This window comes from Pseudorasbora parva, chromosome 23, assembly GCF_024679245.1.
Source record: "Pseudorasbora parva isolate DD20220531a chromosome 23, ASM2467924v1, whole genome shotgun sequence".
Lineage (NCBI taxonomy): Eukaryota > Metazoa > Chordata > Actinopteri > Cypriniformes > Gobionidae > Pseudorasbora > Pseudorasbora parva.
In genome coordinates, this window is record NC_090194.1 from 26,461,526 (window position 1) to 26,479,356 (window position 17,831).

The following is a 17,831-nucleotide window of genomic DNA, read 5'->3' on the forward strand; positions in this document are numbered from 1 at the left end:
CACGCTTGACTTTTCTCAGTTCACGGGCAGTTATTTTGCGCCTTGGTTTTTCCACACGCTTCTTGCGACCCTGTTGACTATTTTGAATGAAACGCTTGATTGTTCGATGATCACGCTTCAGAAGCTTGGCTATTTTAAGACTGCTGCATCCCTCTGCAATATATCTCACTATTTTTGACTTTTCTGAGCCTGTCAAGTCCTTCTTTTGACCCATTTTGCCAAAGGAAAGGAAGTTGCCTAATAATTATGCACACCTGATATAGGGTGTTGATGTCATTAGACCACACCCCTTCTCATTACAGAGATGCACATCACCTAATATGCTTAATTGGTAGTAGGCTTTCCAGCCTATACAGCTTGGAGTAAGACAACATGCATAACGAGGATGATGTGGTCAAAATACTCATTTGCCTAATAATTTTGCACTCCCTGTGTATATTGGCCAGGATCAAGGCCAACCCTTAAAAAAAAACACCACCACACTATAATCCCCCCTCCACTTACACTTGGCACAATGCAGTCAGGCAAGTACCGTTCTCCTGTCAACCGCGAAACCCAGACTCGTCCATCGGATTGCCAGACAGAGAAGCGTGATTGGTCATTCCAGAAAACGTCTCCGCCGCTCTAGAATCCAGTGGCGGCATGCTTTACACCAATGCATCAGATTCTTTGCATTGCACTTGGTGATATGGGGTTTAGCTGCAACTGCTTGGCCGTGGAAACCCATTCAATGAAGTTCTCTACGCACTGTTCTTGAGCTAATCTGAAGGCCACACAAAGTTTAGAGGTCTGTAGCAATTGATTCTGCAGAAAGCTGGCGACTACTGTGCACTGTAGAAGCTGTCTGCATGCCTATGTGCTTCATTTTATACACCTGTGGCCATGAAAGTGATGGAAACACTTGAATTTAATGATATGGAGGGATGTCCCAATACTTTTGGCAAAATAGTGTTTTACAGTGTATATATATAGAACAGTTGCTTTAAAAGTATACAACATTGATACTGCCATCTTGAGCAGCCAAATCTGAAAAAAACATTCACCTGAGCTGCAATTGCCGTGACTGATCAATCATATTAGAACTTACTGTAGCAATCAAGGAAACCCCCTCCACATTAAGAGCTCTCCCAAAAATGTGATTACTGATAATATTATAATGTAATGTAATTTTCCAATGTTTTACTTGCATATACTGTTATACTGTTAAATATGGACAAACATTATTTTTTCCTCTATAATGGCATCTATGCAGGGGCCATCTGGCTTTATTTCCATTTTTAATCTTATCTGTCATCAATCAAGTTCACAGCCATGAAAACGGACCAACATATTTTATTTACAATAAAATGAATGCAAAACTCATTCTTGCATATATATTGCTCTTATATTTAATTTTACTTTTACTGCATACGCCACTGCACAGACAAAAAGTCACTTGTTTGCAAGTATTTTCATAATAAAAGTCTTATTTAATGCATAGAAAACTGGGAGGACGCACACACACTTCACACTTCACACGCACACACCACACATACCCACAGACACAACGTCAGAAATTATTAGACTCCCATCAATAATCAATTTTGGCAGAGTTAAATTATATTGTACTAAATTATTATATTAACTTAAGGGGTATAAATATCATTTAAGGCCCAAACATGATGCACCCCCATGCGAAAATAAACTCAAATGCAGCCATTAAGAAAACCAGTGCTAAATTAACTTACTATGGTTAACAGAAACTCATCAGCTCATAAAGAAACAAAGGAGAGAAAAATAAACACCCAATTTCATTAACTACAAACTACAATAAAGCTCTGCTAAACGGTTCGATCAAGCAAATCCAAGGCAAAATATGTCATGAAGCAGTCACTCTAACCATACAAAATAAACACATTAGATAGATTATCATTCCTTTTTGCAATATATAACTTAATTTCCTTTGAGTGGTTGTTGATGGAGACGTGAGCTTTAAATAAATACATGTGCCAGACAGCTGCAGAGAAAATACTGTAAAACACATGGTAAATGCAGACCAGTGGTGATGAACTTGCCGAAGTGCGTACTAGGGTAGATGAGAGGTAAAAAGAGGCATTTTTCAGTGCATGTGAGCAGTAGGTCAGATCTATGCAGCACTTTCTGAATGTTGACTGTCACCATTGCTGTCTTTAAGGAGAGTTCTTCCAGTTTGCATAGTGTCTTCCTCTGGTCCAGTGTTGTCTTCAGAGTGCGGTCTGTAGAGAGGGGGGCTGGAGGAGAAAAAGATAAAAAAATTTAGAAACAGGAAATAAGCAGAAGTTAAAGGTGGGTTAAGTGTTATTTCAAAATCGGACTCGGGGCAAGTCCAATAACAAACTTGTAGCCAATCAGCAGGTAAGGGGCGTGTCTATTACTGATGGTGAGAAGAGAGCGCACATAGCACGTCATTATTCAAAACACGACACACATGACAGATGTTAGCCGATAACTAACGTATGCTGGCTTTTGCTTGATTATGCTCGTGTGTCATGTTCGCTTGTTTGTTCATTTGCGATCGTATTGTGGCTCACCTCAGCGATGATAAAGACCCGTTCATTTCCACACCGTATGGAGCATCTAAGGCCACGTGTCCACCAAAGCGTTTTTTCACGCTGCTGGCTGGCGTTTTCAATTGTTTTCAATGAGAGCGCCGCGTTTTCAGAACGCCTGGAGCGCAACGAGGCGCTGAGCGAGTATTTCACGCTCACACGCTGAGCGCTCAGCGTTTTTTACTGGTCGCCGAGAGTTGAAGAATGTTCAACTTTGAGTAAAACGCAGCGCTCATCACTGTCACTTTTCACCCAGCCGTCCAATCACAGTGGAGGAGGGGCGGGACAAACACAACACAGACCAACTACCACATTCTGCGTGTCGTCATCAGATGACAACAAGCAAATAATAACGGAATAAAATGATTTAAAACAAAATACTATACATTGTATCTGCAATTTTATATAGAATCAATACAGGAACAAACTATCTGTGAAATTAGAAAGACAATAACAACAAGCAGAGTTTCAACTGAGGAGGAAAAAACGCTGCCCGCCAAAACGCTCTCAAGCGCTCACAGCGAGGCGTTTTCAGCAGTGCGTCTAGCGTTTTCAGCTGGCTAAAAACGCTTTGGTGGACACACGGCCTAAATCTCCTCACTGTCTGTTTCAAGCGGCAGTTTACAAAATGTGTCCGACAAGTAAGATAATATACTCTTAATATATGTTTGTTTCCTCTTTTCATGATCTATATAACCCTTATCTGGTCATAATTGTAATATGACGTTAGCTAGAATGTTTTGCTCGTGTACTATCGAGTTGTCATGAGAACGGTTTGTTTTTTGTGATGCCTATAACTCTCTAATCTTGTCATAATTGTAATATGTTCATTAGTTAGACTGTAGTGCTCGTGTACTAACAAGTTGTTTATAAGAACGGTTTGTGTTTTTGTGATGGAAGGGGTGGCTTTTTCATTGAATATTCAACCTGGATTAGTAACACACAGATTCTGCCACAGTCATTGCCTGGGTTACATATGTGTGGGGCGGAGCTATCAAAATAGCGCTGAGACCCTTTTGGGGGTAGGAGCGTGTTTGTTTTGGTGATTTGAAATATCCACAATGGTTCCCAGAAAGCACTTACCCCACCTTTAAGAGGAAGGTTACAGCCACACATTCAGTGCAGACCTGTTCCTTGCGAGAGGTCAAATGTACTCAATGCCATGCACAGATCCATAGCAGGACAAAGGTCATGAGTGAATGTCCCTGACTGGTCACAAACGCACATCTACAGAAGTTCCCAAAACTCTTGCAGTATCTCTAAATCTTTGTGTACTTTAATATTGGCTTGCTACATTTTCCTGGAACATGTTTTGTTGTTTCTGGAACAAAAATCCTGTCAAACCAACAAAAAGTCCTAACCCTATCCCTTTACTTATCTGTTCCTATAAAGTACCCAACATACTCCAAACCATTACCCCTAAAATTAAATGGTTTATAATATTAAGGTTCAGAAGGTTATGAAAGCTAGAATCCCTACCAAAAAGACTTGATTGATAGCACGCTGTTCCAGAACCAACAAGGAACATGTCCTACTTGGTTAAATCAAGGTGAGCATTCATTCTTTTAGTACTCTACTACATGTGAGCACACTGGCTGTGGCATTGTTCTAACCCCAAAACCATGCTTAAACTTCAATGTTAGAGCATGCTTTTCCAATCCTGCGGCACAGAGGTCATTAGATTTAATTTCTTTGACTGAGATTATTACAGTTTTAACACTGGTTAGAGACACAGCAGAAGTCATCATGCTTTTGGAGAGAAGCTTGTTGAGCTCATCAATTCTTAGTTTGGCCCAGTCAGAGTCACCTGATAAAGATCCTTAATCACTGTCAGGTTTGTAGCGATACTTCATGACAAGGCTGTCAATCTTCTTCTTCTGTTTCTTCACTTCTTTTTTGCTGGGGGGGCGTTCTTCATCACTTTCCGGATCCCCATCTGAGGTTTTCTTACCTGGGGTCCTCTTCACGCTGTTTGAGCTGCGATACGAAACGGTTGATGCCGAGCTTGAAGATGATGATGATTCAGACTCGGATTCTGATTTGGACGATCCAGATTCTTTCTTCCTTGAGCTTCTGGATCCTCTCTTTTCTTTCTGTCTGGAACGTCGCCGAGTGTGACCCTCATTGGAGGAGCTGTCGGACTCAGAGCGTTTGCTCTTCTTTTTGTTCTTTTTCTTGCTGCTCTTGGAGCTGAAGGAACTTAACGAGCTTCCAGAACGTCCAGAATCTACAGCAGAACCTGAAGTGGAGCGTCTCAAACTTGAACCGCTGTGGCCCAGACCTTCATCGTCCTTGTCTTGCAGCAAACTCTTGACGCTCTTCCTGTCGTCTTCTTCTCCTGCACCACCACCTTTCTCCTCTTCATCTGAGTCTTCTAAGCTACGACGTTTGAATTTGATCGGCTTGAAGCTCAGGACTTCATTGATGGCTTTTTCTAGATCAGGGTCCAGGTAATTGCGGTGGCTCACAGGTTTTACATCAGAGGCGTCCATTGGGTTCTCAGAGGAGCGTAGTTGGGCAGGAGTAGACAGACTACGGCCCACCGAGCGCGGACTGTATGCGGCCACACTCACAGAGTCAATATCATCATCATCATAAACATCATCATTATTCAAACGAACTCCGAACTCACTAAGTCGGGTGCTGTGGGCCAGGGAAATTCGAGAGCCGACGCTAGTGCTCCCAGGACTGCGACTTCTAGATCGTTGCCTCAGACTGGTACTCGTTGGCCCATAATCGCTGCGGCTGTCATCCATCCAAGAATTACTACGTCTTAAGCTAAAGCTGCTTACACCAGACCGAGCATCATCATCTTGGTCCATCCCGCGGCGGATGGATGCTCGACTGGGGGCCACTGAGGACACCATGGACTCCTTGTCAAATTCTGGACTGCTCTTGGTCCAGCGACGGTCTAGGCCTTTCCTAGCTCTGCTGGCAGCCTCTGAGTAAGCCTGGGAGATCACTGAACCCCGGTCATCCAGGTCATCACCAGTTTGAGGCCTGTCGGTAGATTTGCTTTTAGCTTTGCGTAATGACAACCGGTCAGGCATTTCCGGTTGCTCCCGAAGGGCGCTGAAGAGGGAACTCTCATCCTTCTGATGGGAGCGTTTCCTGTAGCTGAGTGAGCTCATCACAGACACGGAGCGGCTCTCATCTGACTCTTTTCTTACTTCCTCCTTCCCCTCTTTTCCCTCTTTCACTTCTTTTATATCTTTCACATCAGCATTAGCAGCATTGGGGTGTCTGAGACGGACAGAAAATGCATTAAAAGCGGCAAAATTGCAGATGATCAATGAATGAAAAAGGATGATACCCGTGACAGAGATAAACATGAATTCAAAGAACGAAAGAGATTTGAGAGGTAATTTAGGAGCATATTTTACACCAACCCCAGGAATAAACGTAAAAGGATTAAACTCCTAATGGCAGTTACGTAACAGTTCCATACTAACACTACTGAGAAACAGAATATTAACAGCAACTCCTGGTGAGACAGTCATGAATCCAACACCATCAAATGCTGTCTTGAGATTATTAGCACTTCTCACAGATGGAGAGGACATATGCAAGTCTTGGCTGGTTTTCTGGTAAACCACATCAGTAGCACCCCCAATGTTCTTATCCTGTAAATTTAGCTACAAAAGCCACCTATATTCTTTGAACGATTGTTCAATCAGCTCTGCACAGAAAACTTTGAAAAAAGCACAGAAATCATTCTGGTCATAAAACTAACAAACATGATAAAGTACAGTGGCCCTTTTACATATTTTACATGTACTTACTATAGTAATATAGTACTATAGTTATACTATAGTTAATTATGCATAGTTACATGTGACTAAACTAAACCTTAACCCTAATTATATAGGACATACATGAAGTTAAATACTATTACTTAGAATTTTATTGTATAATTACACTGTAACATGGACACCTTAAAATAAAGTGTAACCCTTGATAATATAGTGCATATTAATTTAGAGTGATTTAACCTCTTACACTCAGGGCCATTTTTTGGGATTTCTGCCTGGATTTGGCCTACCCAAATTGAAAAGTTTCCCATTCACACATACAGTGGTCTAGGTTCAAAATGTTGGTGTCATTTTACAGGAAACCCTTTGAAGTTACATAAAACACTGCTAAAAGTCATAAACAAGTAAGTATATGCTGTAATAACCCCCCCAAAAAGTAGGCGTTTTTTGATTTTTTTTCATAAATTCATTTTTGAAAGTGTGTAACTCAGGCCCTGTGTGCTCTAGGAACCTGCAGACAGTTTGGGCTATTTCCACCAAATTCCACAAAAATAGTGGAAAAAAGAAGTTTGTCTGTGTCATGTTGTATGCCAGATTTATTCAAATGGGTCTGAAGGGATGACCCCCCTTTTTCCCCCTTTTTGCCCTTCCCTCGACCCTGCTACCCCCCTCCACCACCCCCTCTCACCACCATATACAGTGATATAAATGCAATATTCAGTGTCATTAAATTAATTATACATGCTGGAAGCAACCCAAAGTATCTGCAGGGTCCTAGAGCACACAGGGCCTGAGTTACACACTTTCAAAAATGAATTTATATATAAAAAAAAACTCAAAAAGCGCCTAATTTTTGAGGGGGTTATAACAGCTTACACAACATATACTTGCATGTTTATAACTTTTAGCAGTGTTTTATGTAACTTTAAAGGGTTTCCTGTAAATGACACCAACATTTTGAACCTAGACCACTGTATGTGTGTATTGGAGGCTTTTCAATTTGGGTAGGCCAAATCCAGGCGGAAATGACATCAGAGTAATTTAGTGTAAATACATTACTTTGTGCAAAACAAATGCCAAAGTGATGCATATCTCCAGAAAGTAGAGACTCTAAGCTTGATGACATCATAGCTCCTCCACAGACATTTAAAATGGAAAGTAAATACATGACAATGTCATTCCCGACCCCGTACAGGGTCCTCGGAGTTTAAGTGGTTTTAAAGAATAGACAAGAAAAGTGAAGTAACCAAACAAAAATACATCAATATTTCTCTGGTTTGCACAATTTCGGACTAAAAATTCTTGAATCTCGTCATGAAAACTGCACGAACGTTTAAATGATTATTGCTCACTCCTGACTGAAGTTATGGAAATATGCCAAAAGTCTTAAAGACCACATGAATAGTTTGATGGTTTTCTTTTCTTTTCTTTTCTTTTCTTTTTAAAAATGGTTTTATTTTCTGTGTTGACAGTTCTTTTTGAAACAAGAAGTTTGTGTGGGATATATTGAAAAGCTTGTTCTTAAAATAGCCACTGTTTTTTACATTAGTTAGCGCCAGCAAACTGACAGATTTTTACCATGGATGAAACCAAGACACTTTACATGCACTTATGGAGAATTTCTCACTAATAGTAAATGAAAGTCTGTAAATTAATTATACATATGTATGCTGAAAATATATGTTGTATAACTTGACAGGGGTTCACTAGCTTATAGATCACTTTTAGCACACAAAAATTCACACAATTTTTTTTTCATAGGGTCTTTAAAGGTTTCAAATGATCAACTTGTCAAAATATTCACTTGATATTAGCATACATTAAATGTAGGCAAACTCATTATTTAGTCACTGGTTCCCAAACATCATTAAATATATCAAACCATATTTAATGATGTTTGGGAACTAGTGACTAAAAAATGAGTTTGCCTACATTTAATGTATGCTAATCTTGCTAAAATGTAATTCTTAAACTCTGAGGCCTTATGAAACTCCAATATGCGACTAAATGGGTTCTATACTGACCTGGTCTTCTGGGTGCCCTCATCAGAGAGAGTTTTAGTTGATCCTTTGCTTTTGGAGAGCAATGACTTCACCCCATCCACGCGGTCCTCCACCTCAGAGTCCATATCTGATTCATCTCCACTGCCAACAAGAGAAGCTCAATCAGACATAGTAGCTGACATAAAGGTCATTTGGGCTAGTCAAGACAAGAAGGTTGAAATACTTCAGTTAGTTGTTAGTGCCACAACAATAGCTTTCAATAAAATAAATCTGGGAGAAGAGATTTCAATCCATCCTGCAATAACTGCCTCTATTTTAGAAGATGGAAAAAACATTCAGATTGTACTTTGAAGTCAGATCTCTTACTGCATTCTCTCTGTTGTGCCACTGCGTTCACAGATCTCATGTCATATCACTACTACGAGCCTTTACAGTTAATTTTATCCTATAACATCTATTTTTAAGAATATATACAAAACCTTACACAAGCATAAATATGTTTAAAAACTGCACAAACACACAATCAGGGATGCCATGAGTGCAGTGGATTTAGGCTGCAGCTGTTTGTGGAGAATTTCAACTTACTGTCACACACAATTTAAAGCTTAAGCACACACACAGCTCACATTCTGATGCTAATCGACTGTGACAATCTGCTTCTATTGGTTGCATATTGCAGTTCCACCCAATTACAGCAAATCAACCAAATGCAGCGGATTCCCTCCTTCCCGAATCCAAGCGGTTAGACTTGCACAACAACACATATAAACACATCACAATGTGCTAAACACAGTTAAGTAGCAAGGTGCATTAGGAATTCATAGAGCACCTGGGAAAATGATGCTGAATCATTTCGCACCGGAAGTGGAAACTTCAAAATGCATTCATTTAGATTCAGTGGGATTCATTCATTTAACAAGTTTCTTTGTGTTTTTCAGTATATATAGATTCCCACATCTTTTGACAAATGACCAGTTTCCTTGACTTTTCAAATGCCTTTTCCATGCCTTTCCCGATTGGATAATTATTCTTTAAACATTTTATAAAGATTGTACTCACAAAGAACAATTTCTAGATGATTAAATATTTTAGAGGTGAGCATATTAGAAAAAAAATCCTATTCACTATAAAACTCCATATTTTTGTAATGATTAATATATGAAAAAGAACATCTAAATTTCTCAACATTTTAAATAAATCAAGAAATCACAATTTTTAAATACACAGATCAGGTATAACATTATGACTGCTGACAGGTGAAGTGAACAACTCTGATTATCTCTTCGTCACTTCACCTGTTAGTAGGTGGGCAGCAAGTCAACATTTTGTGCCCAAAGTTGATGCGTTAGAAGCAGGAAAAATGGTCAACTAAAAGGATTTGAGTGAGTTTGACAATGGGCCAAATTGTGATGGCTAGACAACTGGCTCAGAGCATCTCTGAAACTGCAGCTCTTGTGGGGTGTTCCCAGTCTGCAGTGGTCAGTATCTATCAAAAGTGGTCCAAGGAAGGAACAGTGGTGAACCTGCAACAGGTGCACAGGTGGCACGTGGGAAGAAAATGCTGGCAGACGAGCAACTGTAGCTCAGATTGCTCAAGAAGTTAATGCTGGTTCTGATAGGTGTCAGAATACACAGTGAACCGCAGTTTGTTTGCGAATAGGCCTGCACAGCCAAAACGTTACACAGTGGGCATGTGAGCATCAGAACTGGACCAGGGAGCAATGGAAGAAAGTGGCCTGGTCTAATGAATCATGTTATCTTTTACATCACATGGATGGCCGGGAAAGTGTGCGACACTTACCTACAGAACACATGGCACCAGGATGCACTATGGGAAAAAAGCAAGCTGCCAGAGGAAGGCAAGCTCCCACAATATTACGGAGGTGGTTATAATGTTATGCCTGATCGGTGTATATATTGACATTTCCATGTTTTCCATGACTGTAAGGGCTCTTATGAAAAGATGGCGGGTGTTATGGGTAAAATCAGATGAGCAATAATAATAGTGTTAAACATGTACAGCACATGCTCATGAAGACAGGAAAATGCTGCTGTATCAAATGACTTATTGGACTAATGATTCCATGTCAGCTGAAAATAATATAATACTTGCCATGTAAGACTGCATATGGTTTGTGGTACCACAGATTAATACAACAGCATTTCCACATGCTCTTACAGTGACTATAATTACAAACTCAAACCCACAACAGATGAGAAACAAAGATCATTTAATATCCTCACGTTTTGTTCTTTCTTTTCTGATACTTTGTCACCATTTCTTGTAAACTGGCAAAAATGAAAATGGAGGAAAATAAAGAGACAAAAGAAAATGAGTAAACTGTTGATCCATTAACAAAAAAATTGGAGATAGGACAATAAAAGAAGAAAAAGAATAGCAAAAGAACTGAAAAAAGTGCATGTCTACGATAGTAACATACAGTGGTCGTCCTGATCAACTTCAGAGAAATGTTGCCATGGGAACAGCGGTACTGACAGGAGACTAATCCTCATACCTGTTGATGAGGTCGTCATCATCATCCGTCTCCATTTCATCTTCCATAGCGGCCTGCAGGTCCCCAATCCGCTTAAAGGCCAACTTCAGATCTGCTTGCAAGCTCTGATTGGCTGCTTCCAGACTTTCAATATCCATTTCCTGGTAAAGGTCCAACCAATCAAAGTTATGAAAAATGACCACGGTTTTACAACAGTAGCCATTGTGTATTTTATAGACTCCATTTTATAGAAATGAGAAGTCCATGGTTTTACCTGTGGCCTTACTACAAAAGCCATAGTTAAGCTATGGTTACCATGCAAGAGCTATGACAATTTTCATAAAAGGTTGCATTGTTTCTCTTCGTTATAGTTGCTATAGCAAGGGAATCTGTATTCAGCAGGGGTGCAATGGATCTTACCAGCTCGTGTTTTTTGCGGCTGGCTTCTGTTTCTTTCTTAGACAATTCCGTCATCTCCTCCTTTATGTCCCGGATCTGCCGTTGCATGCGCTTGTTCTGATCCTTCTCCCGATTTTCGCTGGTAATACGCTGGTCTCGTTCCTCAGTCATCTTCTCCAGGTTCTCCTTCAGCCGTGTTACGAGAGACTGGAGGTCGAACAGAAACAGATGGAGAAGCCAAAGATAAGAGCTCATTAAATTAAATGAACTGTAAATTAATTCTGGCCACTGACGCCATTGTTTATTTGCATGTGTGCTGTGGACATTGTTTTAGCTCCCAATTCACTAACAGAATTATGCATGGAATAATTTGTTGTGCTCTGTCATTGAATGAAAACTAAAACTAATAAGAAAATTAACTTAACATAATATGCAACTAGAACTACTTCCTTGGTTAAGTGTCTTACTATGAATTATTTGAATTCTGTGATCCAATATGAGCTGCACACATGACTCACCTCCAGACGTTTGGTCTGGGTCCTCTCATATTCTAGTTTGGTCTCCAGTTCACGGATCTTTGCTTCCTGACGGCTGACCAGAGATTTCTCCACCATAGACTGTTCCTGAAATTCAAGTTGTGACTGCAGCGAGTGAAGCTGCCAGAAAGAATAAAAACACACTGAGGTCACAATGTTTGGACACAACAACTGTGTCTGGCAAAAAATAATGAGAGCATCTGCTTTTTTAAGTTTATTTGGGCAATTATTTTGGTACCTTATCCTGGATCTCTTGTTTTTCCTTCATGGCCTCCTCCACCTGGGTCTGCAGGTCACTGATTTGTGCCAGATCTCTTGTAGACTAAACACATACACATGAAACACAAAGTGTTAATTTTAACTCTTAATCTTTGCTATAGTATCTAACATTATTTTAATGGTTGATATAATGTTGATATATATCTAAGTCTCTCACGTTTACAAGCAGATTACAGTAATATATTACTACAATTTAAAATAAATGTTTTCTATATTTAAATATTTTAATTTATTCCTGAAATAGAAAAGCTAAATTTTCGCCATCATTAATCTAGTCTTCAGTGTCAGATCACCCTTCAGAAACCATTCTAATATGCTGATTTGATGCTCAAGTATAATTTCCAATTATTATCAAAAAAATTATATTTTTGTGGAAACCGTGATATATTTTTTGCATTTTGCAATGGTGCGCAGCCATGTTGGAACAGGAAGGGGCCATCTCCAAACTGTTCCCACAAAGTTGGGAGCATAAATATCTTGTCCAAATTATCTTGGTATGCTGAAATATTAAGATATCCTTTACTTTACACTTGGCCCTATGCAGTCAGGCAAGTACCGATCTCCTGGCAACTGCCAAACTCAGACTCCTAGGTGCTTGATTTTATACACCTGTGGTCATGGAAGTGATTTGAACGCCTGAATAAAATTATTTGGAGGGTTGTCGCAATACACTCACCTAAAGGATTATTAGGAACACCATACATAATGTGTTTGACCCCATTTTGCCTTCAGAACTAACTTAATTCTACGTGGCATTGATTCAACAAGGTGCTAGAAGCATTCTTTAGAAATGTTGGCCCCATAGGATTGCATCTTGCAGTTGATGGAGATTTGTGGGATGCACATCCAGGGCATGAAGCTCCCGTTCCACCACATCCTAAAGATGCTCTATTGGGTTGAGATCTGGTGACTGTGGGGGCCATTTTAGTACAGTGAACTCATTGTCATGTTCAAGAAACTAATTTGAAATGATTCAAGCTTTGTGACATGGTTCATTATCCTGCTGAAAATAGCCATCAAAGGATGGGAACATGGTGGTCATAAAGGGATGGACATGGTCAGAAACAATGCTCAGGTAGGCCGTGGCATTTAAACGATACCCAATTGGCACCAAGGGGCCTAAAGTGTGCCAAGAAAACATCCCCACACCATTACACCACCAGCCTGCACAGTGGTAACAAGGCATGATGGATACATGTTCTCATTCTGTTTACGCCAAATTCTGACTCTACCATCTGAATGTCTCAACAGAAATTGAGACTCATCAGACCAGGCAACATTTTTCTAGTCTTCAACTGTCCAATTTTGGTGAGATAGCCTCTTTTTCCTATTTGTAGTGGAGATGGAGGTGGTACCCGTTGGGGTTTTCTGCTGTAGCCCATCCGCCAAGGTTGTGCGTGTTGTGGGTTCACAAATGATTTTCTGCATACCTCAGTTGTAACGAGTGGTTATTTCAGTCAAAGTTGCTCTTCTGTCAGCTTGAATCAGTCGGCGCATTCTGCTCTGACCTCTAGCATCAACAAGGCATTTTCTCCCACAGGACTGCCGCATACTGGATGTTTTCCCTTTTCACATCATTCTTTGTAAACCCTAGAAATGGTTGTGCGTGAAAATCCCAGTAGCGGAGCAGGTTGTGAAATACTCAGACCGGCCCGTCTGGCACCAACAACCATGCCACGCCCAAAATTGCTTAAATCACCTTTCTTTCCCATTCTGACATTCAGTTTGGAGTTCATGAGATATTCTTGACCAGGACCACACCCCTCAATGCATTGAAGCAACTGCCATGTGATTGGTTGATTAGATAATAGCATTAATGAGAAATTAAACTGGTGTTCCTAATAATCCTTTAGGTGAGTGTAAAGTGTATGTGAACAGGATGTGAGGTCACCTGAGCCACTGCAGCTTTGTGTTTTTTCATGAGTTCGTTCATGTCCTCCTGATCCTCCTCAAAGCGAGACTGTAGGTCATTCTTCTCTCTCTGCAAACGACTTATCTGCTCCTCCAACTAAGTTAGAAAGAACCGACAGTGTTGGATGAGTACATTGAATAGTTTTATTTGCTTATTGAATTGACAGCATCCACCATGTGACATATAAATACCATACCAAAAATACAGGAGAATTTGATTGGATGCACAGAATTTGACACCGACAACAAATTATGTTTTTTCATTCCTTTTAAAAATGACCAACACATTTATTTAGCTATATCTAACAGTTGCATTTTATTATTTGTTTCCCCCTGCTCTCTTTGAACCTTCAGAACGAAGCTTTTTTTTATTTTTTATAACAGAACACTTCTCGAAATACAGCCACAGCAGCACTGCAACGTTTTAACAACTATGCTTTTGCCATTTTAGAATAAGAACAAGGGTGGGACTAAAACACTGTCATTACACACAGTAATTACATATGTCTGGTTAAGGCAGTGACGAGGAGATTATACCCTTAAACTCTACTATTTGACATCATCTCCTCTTCTTCATAAAAAAATAAGTCAAATGACACCCCAACTGAGCCATTTCATTCTGAGTAACATGTTTTTGGGTTCTTGAAAGAGCCTGTAGTGTGATGAGGGAGGAAGTGAATGCTCACAAATGCAGAAAGATTCAGAAAGAGTAATCAGAGAAGAGTAAAGCTGAACTGATTTTCATTTCATCTACACCCTTTTTTTTTGTCCTCAGCAAGGTGAAATGTGAAGTGACAAAATCACAGCCAATCAGAACATATTTGATGTTTCAAATTCCATGCGGAGCAGGATTGGGATCAATGAGATTTTTACGGTGGACGGGGCCAGAGCAACTGTAAAAATGCATTGTTGCCTGTCACAGTCACAGTCTGTTAGGACAAAATCTTAGATTAACATGGAGGAGATAGGATTTAACGCTTCATATCATGTTGTGCTTGGTTAAGACACCATGATTCTTATCCGAGGTTTAAAGTTCTGTCCGCTGGAATACACTTTTTTCTAAAGGGTTTTTCCATCAGCCTGAGCAGGAAAATGACTACATGCTCTGTATTTCTCTCTACCAGCAGTTTGAGTGACACATTCATTCTGCTCTATTCAGTTCAAAAGATGACATATTGCTCAAATCAAACATATTGCCTGTCACAAGCTCTGACAGATCTGGTGGACAACATTTTAGTTTTATAACATTGGAAAACATGTTTTATCTCTCCCCAATAAAATTCTTAAGTACTGAAACTGTGATGAATTTGTTGTCTATAATGACTAACCAATCAATATTACGTAGTTCAAGGGGATGTATGTACGAATGCTTATGTATTAGTCACTTTTTGTATTACTATCAGTGTGTAAACAGCTTGTAATGAAACATAAAAACGAGACATCCTTCCCCAACTTCCTATGTTGGGTCAGGGTTAGGGGTAAGGTTATCATAAGGATGTGACGTTTACACATGCCCCCGAGAGCCTCTTTTCAGTTCAATGAAACATGAAATTAATGCTTAATGTTCAAGATAATGCTGAAAGGGCTATTCTGTTGTGTAAAGTCAATTTGTCCTACAAAGACAAGGGATTCATTCACATAGCCAGATCTATATAGTCTATACTGTAGTTATCACAGTTGGTGTGGCAGTTATAATCCACATGACTCAGGAGATACACAAACATAGATAACTTGGAGAAAAACTGAACTAACTACAATACCTTTACTGCATTTCAACAGCTTCAATGCAAGATAAAGAACAGACTGCAACTCAGGGCATTTATACATGGCAAAGAGTGACTAATGAGACTAATCAACTATACACAGTTTAACAGAACTAAACTAATGAGAGTAACCAAGGAAACACAGGAGTGACGGCAAAATTAACAAAGGAACATGTGACTGAATCAAAACATAAAGACAGACAGACATGACAATAGTCTCTCAAACATACTTTATAATCAAAATCATTTTATTTACCTCATCTGTCAACATGATTGCTGCAGAGCTCATGCAAACATATCCACATCACTATGATTAGATGCTTTCTTAACTGCGGTTTTCTCACTGCTGTTATTTTTGTTGTGCGTTTATTTTGTTATTGATGAAAGCCCACAGCTTTTTTTTCTTTTTACATAATCATCTAAATGTTGATCAGCATCGTGGACGGTGTCTGGATGTTTGATAACAGTATATTACTGCAAAGGTATTTCCATCTTCTTTTATATTGCTAAGCAAATAACGAAAAAGAACGTTGCCGCAATTATATAGGGGCCTTGAATCACGTTCAGTCTCTTGCACGAGTCCGAGCATGAGCAGTTAGTTGCTGGCTGCAGTTCCCTTAAAGGGATAGTTTACCCACAAATGAAAGTCATCATTTACTCCCCCTCAAGTTGTTCTAAACCTGTATGAGTTTCTTTGTTCTGTTCAACACAAAAGAAGATATTTGGAAGAATGTTTGTAACCAAGCAGATAGAGCAACCATTAACTACCATAGTAGGGGAAAAATACTACGTTAGTCACAAAACTCAGAGTACATCTTCCCTTCTTAAGAATGATTTCAGTGCTGTTCTTTGTTCTATACTCAAAGAAAAGCTTAACTCTAAAAGCTTAAAAGTCTTCCAGAGTCGCGGCCAAACACGATTCGCAAGACAGCATGCAGATCCTCTGCAACTCTGTCATTATGTTAAGCCCGCCCACTGACTCTATACACAATGTGACTGGCCTGACCAGAGTTTGGTTTTTCCAGCTCGCAAGTCTATGGAGAGTTGCTAGACGACACTCGCTGCAAATTAGATTTGCTGCCGCTAGGATGCATCTAGATTTTTAGGCTAGTCGTCTCCGCCTGTTTCAAAACATGTCTCCATTATCTCTCTCTATATTCTCTTTTCTGCTCGTCTGGCAACAATGTCTGACATTGAAATAGATTTTCAGAAATGCAATTTCAATATGATTTCAAATCACATATGAATGTAGCTCAAAACGGATATGTAAAATTCACATTTTATGTGATTTTTTTTTTGCTGTTCACACTTGCTAAATCTGATTGGATTTCAATTAGATGCACACAAATCAGATTTGCACTGACAGTCTAAATGTAACCTAAACCAAATACAAATATTAAACAAACAATCATGCAGTGAATAGATGGGTCAAACATAAATTGTTTACTATATGAGTAAACAAACTGTATGATTGAACAAACGTATGATTAAACGATGAAACCTTGTCCTGTTTATGAACAATGAATTGTTTCCAAACACTGTACCCAGACAGGACGAGTGCATCCCTTAAGTGTCTGCTGAGACCGTGTCAGTTAGTCTCCCCTCTGAAACTGCCTCATCGACATGACACCCTTATTAAACCCGTCTCCGGCATGATGACTCTGATCCTTTGAATATTCCTATTTAATAATTGTTTAATCATCACGTCATCATCAATAAACCCATCTCCGGCGTGATGTCTCTGATCTTTCGAATATTCAGATCTGATGTGACTTCTGACCTGTAAGCTGTCCAGAATAATACAATGTTTATTAATTGGCCAGAGGAGAACTGGCACCCCGACTGAGCCTGGTTTCTCCCAAGATTTATTTTTCTCCATCATGCCCTGATGGCAGAGGTGGAAAGTAACGAATTACATTTACTCACTCTACTGTAATTGAGTAGTTTTGTTGTGTACTTCTACTTTTTTAAGAAGTTTTTAAAAATCTGTAATTTTACTTTTACTTAAGTACATTTTCATTGAAGTATTGTACCTCACTACATTTTAAACCACATCCATTATTGAGTAAAAATAAATCATTAATGCAAAAGGGAGGAAAAAGACGCGATCCGGAAACGACTATATT

At 39.5% G+C, this 17,831-nt stretch overlaps 1 protein-coding gene across 9 annotated transcripts in view; it reads right to left on the reverse strand.

The window, feature by feature from the left end:
* Nucleotides 1–1,316: 1,316 nt before the first annotated feature.
* myo18aa (myosin XVIIIAa) overlaps nucleotides 1,317–17,831 on the reverse strand; it is a 75,818-nt gene continuing 59,303 nt past the window's right edge. For 6 of the 9 annotated variants that reach the window (XM_067432604.1, XM_067432603.1, XM_067432600.1 and 3 more), the window contains 9 exons: nucleotides 13,923–14,039; nucleotides 11,991–12,074; nucleotides 11,735–11,872; nucleotides 11,238–11,423; nucleotides 10,839–10,978; nucleotides 10,567–10,611; nucleotides 8,344–8,463; nucleotides 4,375–5,810; nucleotides 2,113–2,249 (listed from right to left, as the gene is read on the reverse strand). In XM_067432604.1, the coding sequence (XP_067288705.1) occupies nucleotides 4,388–5,810; nucleotides 8,344–8,463; nucleotides 10,567–10,611; nucleotides 10,839–10,978; nucleotides 11,238–11,423; nucleotides 11,735–11,872; nucleotides 11,991–12,074; nucleotides 13,923–14,039 (2,253 nt within the window). In that variant the 3' untranslated portion in view covers nucleotides 2,113–2,249; nucleotides 4,375–4,387. Of the gene's footprint in view, nucleotides 2,250–4,374; nucleotides 5,811–8,343; nucleotides 8,464–10,566; nucleotides 10,612–10,838; nucleotides 10,979–11,237; nucleotides 11,424–11,734; nucleotides 11,873–11,990; nucleotides 12,075–13,922; nucleotides 14,040–17,831 lie in introns of all 9 variants that reach the window. The other 3 variants (XM_067432607.1, XM_067432602.1, XM_067432608.1) reach the window with 3 other exon arrangements.